The 8854-nt window shown below is 37.3% G+C and overlaps 1 protein-coding gene across 1 annotated transcript; it reads left to right on the forward strand.

The window, feature by feature from the left end:
• Positions 1-417: 417 nt before the first annotated feature.
• On the forward strand, positions 418-2317 carry LOC131938948 (actin, cytoplasmic). The gene is made up of 2 exons (XM_059297194.1): positions 418-657; positions 1017-2317. The coding sequence occupies exons 1-2, from the start codon at positions 532-534 to the stop codon at positions 2019-2021; spliced, it is 1131 nt and encodes a 376-aa protein (XP_059153177.1). The 5' UTR covers positions 418-531; the 3' UTR covers positions 2022-2317.
• The last annotated feature ends 6537 nt before the right edge of the window (positions 2318-8854 follow it).

Consider the following 8854-nt stretch of genomic DNA (forward strand, 5'->3'; position numbering starts at 1 on the left):
GGATCTAATTTCTAAATATGTAAATTTGCATGTCTGAGTCGTGTTGGCAATATTTTTATTCCCATATATAGTTATGTTGTGCGAGAGGGTTGTTTTATTTTTAAAATTAGAAGCTTAGTATTTTCAAGATTTCATCCCTTCAATTTTAGATCCTGTTTATTTCAGGGGGTGGGGCGGGATAAGAGAAATTAACGTCAAACCAGGCCAACTACTAACGTCAGTAAAAAAAAAATCGTTAGTGTGTAGCTAAAAGGTGTAAGCCCCAGGGAGAAGAGGGGGGGGAGGGGGAGTGAATAACACGAGAGGTTGTTCGATAGCTCGGCCAGTGAACCGTGTGCTTTTGTCAACGTTCGCGCTCCTTCTGTGTCAACTCCTTATATGGCATGGCCAAACCCCCCGCCTTCGGCCGTGTTGTATATTAGTCGGCGACAGTACCAGTCAGGTTCATTCGTGCTACAAGTGTCAGTGTGGCTCTTTCACCTGTGATTTTTAGTTAAATTTCGTGGACTTAACCCAGCTCAACAGAACATCATGTCTGACGAAGACGTAGCCGCTCTTGTAGTTGACAATGGCTCTGGTATGTGCAAAGCCGGTTTCGCTGGAGACGATGCTCCAAGAGCTGTATTCCCTTCCATCGTTGGGAGACCCCGTCATCAGGTAAAAATTGATTTTATTGACTGAAATTTGAAAATTTAAGTAATTACGGTCTTATTTTAAAGACAAAAGAGGGTTCAAAATTTAATTTGTCATTTCTCTTAGACTTAGAATCTAGAAGATAACTTATCTAAAACTATCTTATCCAGAAAAATCTAGAAATCTAGATAAAATTTGGTCAGTCCAGAGTTACATTAAAAAAAAAAAATAAGGCCAAGTTCTAGATTTCTAGATCTCACAAAAGAAATTAAATCCCGAAATTTTTAGTCTTAAAATTAATGTTGTCGTTTTGTCATTGTCATTTGTCTATCATAGTCAAAGGTCAAAAACAATTTTTATAATGTATTCCTATTCTTCTGCAGGGTGTGATGGTTGGTATGGGACAGAAAGACAGCTATGTTGGAGACGAGGCCCAGTCCAAGAGAGGTATCCTGACACTGAAATACCCCATTGAACATGGTATTGTCACCAACTGGGATGACATGGAGAAGATCTGGCACCACACCTTCTACAATGAGCTGAGAGTTGCCCCTGAGGAACACCCTGTTCTTCTCACTGAGGCTCCACTCAACCCCAAAGCCAACAGAGAAAAGATGACACAGATCATGTTCGAAACCTTCAACACACCAGCTATGTACGTAGCCATTCAGGCTGTGCTCTCTCTGTATGCCTCTGGTCGTACCACTGGTATTGTCATGGACTCTGGTGATGGTGTTACCCACACTGTCCCAATCTATGAAGGTTACGCCTTGCCCCATGCCATTATGAGATTGGATTTGGCCGGTCGTGATCTCACTGATTACTTGATGAAGATCCTCACAGAGAGAGGTTACAGCTTCACCACTACAGCAGAAAGAGAAATTGTCCGTGACATTAAAGAAAAGCTCTGCTACGTTGCTCTTGACTTTGAGCAAGAAATGCAGACAGCTTCAACATCATCATCCCTCGAAAAGAGCTACGAGCTTCCTGATGGTCAGGTAATTACCATTGGTAATGAGAGATTCAGATGCCCAGAGTCTGAATTCCAGCCATCCTTCCTCGGCATGGAGTCTGCAGGTATCCACGAAACCACCTACAACTCCATCATGAAGTGCGACGTCGATATCCGTAAAGACTTGTATGCCAACACTGTATTGTCTGGTGGTTCCACAATGTTCCCAGGTATTGCCGACCGTATGCAGAAAGAGATCACTGCCCTTGCTCCACCAACAATGAAGATCAAGATCATTGCTCCACCAGAGCGCAAATACTCTGTATGGATTGGAGGCTCCATCTTGGCCTCTCTATCCACCTTCCAACAGATGTGGATCTCCAAACAAGAGTATGATGAATCTGGTCCATCTATCGTTCATAGAAAGTGTTTCTAAACAAGTTCAGTAGATTAATCAATTTTTCCTTTAGAGTATCACCTCCAGTAAATTGTTCTTGTGATATTGTTAACCATCTATCACCAACCATGCTCAAAATGTTCCATACAAGTCCACTGTCCTTAGTCAGGTGAAGTCAAATACCAGCCACTACTGCATGCTATTACAAGAACTTTTTAAGGGAAAATTCTTTTTCAATTGATCTTTGTTACTGTATTGTTACTTAATGTACATAATCTTTTTAAAAACAAAAGCAAAATATTTTGTAATATGGCAATAAAACATTTAAAACCTTACATTGTTTTCTTTATATTTAATGTATGGTTTGTGTGCAAGATGTATTTGTATCAATGTTTGTTTAAATTGATTTGTTTGCAGACTTGCTAAAATCGTATGATTGTTGAAGGCGTGTGCAAGTGCTTAACTAAAGAGGTTAAAAAGAGTCTATTTTGAAAGATCATTGAATTTTAATAAGCATTTAAAAACAGTAAACTTCAACTTGATAACAGTGAACTTGTCTTTAAGCAGAGTTAAGCAGTACAACACACATTGGCGTGGGAGATGGGCCTATGCTGTTGGTTACACTTCTGGATGAAACAATAAATCTCTGCCTGACTTGGGCAGTTCTTAAAATTCTGTATTGAAACTTGTACTGAATTTTTTCTCTTGGATTTGACCATGCACATTAGTGGTAGTCTGCACACAAGGAAGTTAAAACTAAGCCGGAAGTAACACATTTTAGTGTCCGGGTTTAGTGAATGTGTAATCAGTTTGAACAACAAAACCATATCAGAAGTATTTCGTTGTCAGCTTTCTACATTGAGGACCTTCTAACAACTTGTTACAATTTCAGTTTCATGCGGTTGGGGGCTGAATTTGAACTTACATTTGAATTTACATTAATAAAATAGCAACATCCAAAACTCAAGTGTATATTACCTGTTATCTAGATAAAAATTATTACTTTCAATATGGGTTCAAACTTTAAGCCAATTATAATAATTTATTGCAGTTGGTGGGGGAGGAGAGATTACTGAACTATGGGGCACTTAAGACCTGGTAAATTTCTATGAGAATTTTAGTATTAATAGTATCCGTTCAATTATTTTTTTTTATTGGGGGGGGGGGGGGCAGTGGCGGAACAAGAAAAAAAAGGGCCACCCCGCAAAAAAAAAATTTAGGCCCCCCCCCCATATATATATATATATATATATATATATATATATATATATATATATATATATATATATATATATATATATATATATATATATATATATATATATATATATATGTATGTATATATATATATATATATATAATATATATATATATATATATATATATATATATATATATATATATATATATATATATATATACATATATATGTATATATATGTATATACAATCACAAAATACGAACATGGGATACTCATTGCTAGCCTGTTCGGGATTTAAAAAACATCAATTTTAAATAATTTCAACATCATGTCATGTATATAAGTGCATTGGTATGTTTTGTGAAAATCAGTTTTAATTAATTTTTTAAACAAGGCCTCTTTACATCCAGGCGGTCAAAATAATATAAAACATGAAAGCTTTGTATAAGTAATGGTGTCTTGTTTTATGTTTATTTTATGTTTTTTTTTTATTTATATTATTAATTTTTTAATATTATTGATTTAATAAATTTCTTTTTATACAATGTCATTGTTTAAAAATTACTTATAAAAATTAATAATTAAGAGTAGTAATTGCTTTTTAATTTGTTTAGTACGAATCTATTAAAAGGAGCTTATGATCACCCTTATTTGACTATTTTTAAAAATAAGGGAAATAAGTCATGGAAGTGGTTTGAACATTTGCTTATTTTTAATAAGTTTAATTGTAAGAGAAAGGCTCGGCTTTCACAGTGGTTTAAAAACAAAGGGAACAAGAATATACAAGAGCGTGGGGGTGGTGTCTATATAATAAAAATAACCGCAGCTACGGTAAATTTTTACAAAACAACCATCAAGTCGAAAATTAAAGAAAATTAACTTTTTTTTTTAACTATAAAAAAAAGTTATTATGGTCGGCTCTGGGCCCCTAAATGGCGTGGGCCCCCCCGCATTGCGGGGGTCTGGCGGCACTGTAGTTCCGCCCCTGGGGGGGGGGGGGTGATTGGTCAGGTTGTACCTTGCTAAGGAGGATGTAAAGCCATGGAATCCTTCGTGGGTGATAGAAGTGAAGTGAAAAACAAGGTAGAGCGCATATCACACATACAAATTAACATCAAAGTCAAAGGTTTTTATTATGATTGACTACTCAGCTGTTTTTTTTTGTTTGTTTTTTTGGTACTATTCGTATTGTATTTCAACTGAAATTGTGACTTGCAAGTTTGTTTTCATCTAGTTCTAATTCCAGTTATTGATATTAATAATATATCCTTTCAATGCGATGATAACTATATAGCCTAAACCTCTTTCGATATGATTCGTACGCAATCGATATAATTTCTTCGATTATTTAGGAGCTCCGCGAAATGACTCAACTTATTGACAAGTCTAATGTCATAAGGCCTACATTCAAACATTTTTGTCCAGCGGGGATTGGTGGAATTCGTCACCTGACCGTCATTGGAATTACAGAAATAGTTAGCCTAGGCCTACTAAAGCCGGCAACACACGCATAGTAATGCGCCTCTAGAAATGAGATGATTAAGCCTGCACATTTAGGTAAACAAAAGGCATGACCAATCAAGTCATGATGACCAAACAAGTCATGACAGACTAACTTACTAATAGGGAATTTTCAAATCAGTGTAAATAAAGTAGTGAAATTAGGTCATAGTCTACTCTTCCCCCCCCCCCTCCACCCCATTCATTCTTTGAGTCAAACCTTGTTTTTCAACTTAATTGGTTAACTCATTGCAGTCCATAATATTTATTACTAACACCTTTATGGGTGTGCTACGAATATAAGTGACAATGGTGGAACACTGGAACAAGTTTTTTAATAGTTTAGAGTTAGACGATGTACTACCTTGGGGGAGGGGTGGGGTCAATATGCGTGAAAACATTAGAGTAATTTCTAATGATTAAAAAAAGGAGACTGAAAATTATGATAATGATTAGAGATAGGATATAAGGGTGGGGGGGGGGGGGGGGGGCTTCAAATCGGATTAAACTGCGTGTCGTCTCGTTATAGACAATCCTCATTCGGTAATTTTTGTTTTCGTTTCTCTTCGGTTTTTTTTTATTCAATAGTGATATATGTGAATTTATTTTTTAAAGAATGTGAAAATAACTAGTTTGAGGCAGTCAAATATCTAGTATAGCATATGTGTTAGATTAGGTACAGGTCTATAGTTGTGTACACAAAAGGACAACACATGCCTTAATACATTAATACATTTATTTAAATATTTTCTTTTAAAAAAATCAATGCACGAACAAATAAAGAATTTTCGTCCTTGCATAGGCTTTGTGTGAAAACGGTTTGTCATTATGTTTAAAATATTTCCTCCAAAATTCTTCTCCTCTGACCCCCATTCTCCCCTCCCTCCCTCCACACCCCTCCCTCTCATTGTTCGTCTGGCCAAGGGACGCTTAACCAGACGGCCGTCTGGCGAGACGGGGGTTTCTTTGTTTGGTCACTCTGGGCGGTGTGTAGTTGACTCACCGTGAGCCTTGGGTCAGGCCCTGGTCACCGTGTGTAGCCCTTGATTGTGTTGACACAGAACAAATTTTGATGCTGATTACCATAATTGCATAAAGCACCGCCACCATTTACTCACCGCTGTTGTTCTCGCTTCGTCACACGGGACGTTGAACGATTCAGGCGTGGCCGTTGTTAGTAACACGACCACTGTCATACAGCGTGTCATTGGATAAGAAAACCAATCAGTAATTGCATTAGTAAAATCGTTATCTTGTTAACAGTTAAATGGCGACTGCTTTTATAAGATAGCGTGAAGTCTAAATGAAGTAAGGTTTGAAAAGTCCCGGCACTTATCTCTTATGACCCTTAAGGGTTGAATTTTGACCCGGTTTAAATAAATTGCCCCCCCCCCCCCCCCCCCCCCGCACCAACATTGTTTTTTTTCCAGACATTTTCTCCGGGGTGGGGACACTTGACACTTTCTTTCCGGGGAGGAGTTTGGAGGCACTGGTTAAAGTATATATTTTATTTTCTACTTGTGTTAAATATTCTCTTTATTTCGTCCAGGGGAGGGGACCGCCCCCCCCCCCCCCCGAAGAGGTACCTGAGAGAATCTGCCCCCCTTCCCGTCCAGTCCCTAACTCTAGTCATTAATGCATTGTCTCAAGAATGATTTAGTATAATATTTACATAGAGTCACTGACCCATCTGTATTTAACGAACATGCTGTCTTAAGTGTTTCTTGCAGGAATCTCTCCGGCGGTGAGTTTAGTGCCAGACAACACCACCCCCTCCCCTTCCATCAGTTTTTCTTTCAGGCAACTCTTCCGTCCCCCCCGCCCCGAACGAAATGGAATTTATATAGAAAATATATACTTCTAACAGTGTGTGTGTCCCGGTAAACGGAAAAAAAGTCACAGGAAAAAAAAACACAGAAAAAAAGTCACAGTTTTTGCTAGGAAAAAAAGTCACAGAAAAAAAGTCACAGTGGAAAAATTTTATCGGAAAAAAAGTCACAGAAATAAAGTCACAGAAAAAAAGTCACAAAAATATTTTTAGAAATATTTTTATTAATTTGATAAAAATTGTAAAATTTTGTATGTTTATTGTTGTGGGTTGTATTTTTTGATAGCATACATTATTTATAGACGTTAAAAGCATTATGATTTCTAACAATTGTAAGTAAAAAAAACTCTAAGATAATAAACACAACAATCTCAACATTTGTTACGTATTTAGATAAATACGCGGTAGAAAAGTTAATTATAAAAGAAATTTAGGCACATTTTGCCGTAGGCTATTCTCTGGTCGGCCTCTCCTCAGTAGGCATTGTCCGAACATATTCTGTGGTGTTGACGTTATGCGTCAATGACAGCCTTTGAGCCTTGTCGGCTCTCTGTTTTGATCCTAAGTTTTGTTATGTAATGAGCGTGATAAATGTGGGCAGTAAAGGTGGTTGAACTAAGCATAACTATTGTTGCCATGAGTTGAGGGCAGCAAGTCAGATGAACTTACCATTTCACGGTAATTTAATATTGGTATTTAAAAAAAAAACACGATGAAAAACGTGGACTCTATTAAATGCTACTAATCTTAAGTTTAAAATAATTACAATCTACATACTTCATAATAAATATATTTAGATGAATTATAAAAAATTCCTATGCGTATACAGCCTACACACATTACATTACATTTAATTAATCCTAAGTTAATTTGCACTCTCTAAATATTTAATACATAAAAGTATTAACAAATATCATGCAAATATATATTTGTGACTTTTTTTCCTGTGACTTTTTTTCCTGTGACTTTTTTTCCTGTGACTTTTTTTCTGTGTTTTTTTTTCCTGTGTTTTTTTTTCCTGTGACTTTTTTTCCTACAATCGTGTGTCCCCCCCCCCCCCCCCCCGGAAATTTTAGTCTGGAAGAAACACTGTCTTCCAAAAAATGACGTAACAAAACTCCACTCCTTCCCCGAACCATTAACCATAATTCACATTATATTTCTATCCTCTTCCTATAAAATAAATGCCACGTCACCTCTTAACTTCCTAACTCAGACTCTAAAGTCTGAGCGCACCACCACGCCCACGAATATGTAGAGTTTCTTTTAGACATTTTCTACGATGAGGTGGAGCAGTTGGAACTTCCGGGGGTGCACATAACATTTCCGGGGAGCGGCGGGCATTGATTTAAGTATATATTTTCTATATACATTTATTTTTTTGGCTGGAGAAATGCCTGAAAGAAACTCTTTTGTCACTCAATCACCCGGTACTAGTAAAACATTTTTTATGGACGATCACGTGATTTAAAAAAAAAATTCAGACACACAGGATGCCTTTGTTGATTGAGAGAACCGCAACTGTCATAATTTTATCTGGCCCTCTCTATCTACAGAACATGTTTTTTTAAAACACTATTGTTCGGCCACTTGGCTTATCGTTAGACAGGCACTGGAAAAAATTGCTGAGGCAGTGAAACACGTGTACACTTGAACGTTATCTAGGCATCTGGAGGGGGTGGGAGGGGGTAGGGACGTCATGACATCACCAGTCACATTCCTGGGATTTTAAGCAGTGCGAATTAATTAAGCCCCAACAGCATGTCTGTTTACACGCGTGCTTGTGTATTCGTTGTATTTGTGTGTCCCATTACCTAGTACTGATAGTCTGCCCCTTTAGCTAGTGTATTCGTTGTATTTGTGTGTCCCATTACCTAGTACTGATAGTCTGTCCCTTTAGCTAGTGTATTCGTTGTATTTGTGTGTCCCAATACCTAGTACTGATAGTCTGCCCCTTTAGCTAGTGTATTCGTTGTATTTGTGTGTCCCATTACTTAGTACTGATAGTCTGTCCCTTTAGCTAGTGTATTCGTTGTATTTGTGTGTCCCATTACCTAGTACTGATAGTCTGTCCCTTTAGCTAGTGTATTCGTTGTATTTGTGTGTCCCATTACCTAGTACTGATAGTCTGTCCCTTTAGCTAGTGTATTCGTTGTATTTGTGTGTCCCATTACCTAGTACTGATAGTCTGTCCCTTTAGCTAGTGTATTCGTTGTATTTGTGTGTCCCATTACCTAGTACTGATAGTCTGTCCCTTTAGCTAGTGTATTCGTTGTATTTGTGTGTCCCATTACCTAGTACTGATAGTCTGTCCCTTTAGCTAGTGTATTCGTTGTATTTGT

The sequence above is a fragment of the Physella acuta genome, unplaced genomic scaffold (genome assembly GCF_028476545.2).
Source record: "Physella acuta isolate Inbredline_101_S28 unplaced genomic scaffold, ASM2847654v3 ptg000260l, whole genome shotgun sequence".
NCBI lineage: Eukaryota > Metazoa > Mollusca > Gastropoda > Physidae > Physella > Physella acuta.

Coding starts and splice junctions, on each gene's coding strand:
- LOC131938948 (XM_059297194.1), top strand. CDS start 532: ATGTCTGACGAAGACGTAGCCGCTCTTGTAGTTGACAATGGCTCTGGT. Junction 658..1,016: donor TTGGGAGACCCCGTCATCAG/GTAAAAATTGAT, acceptor ATTCTTCTGCAG/GGTGTGATGGTTGGTATGGG.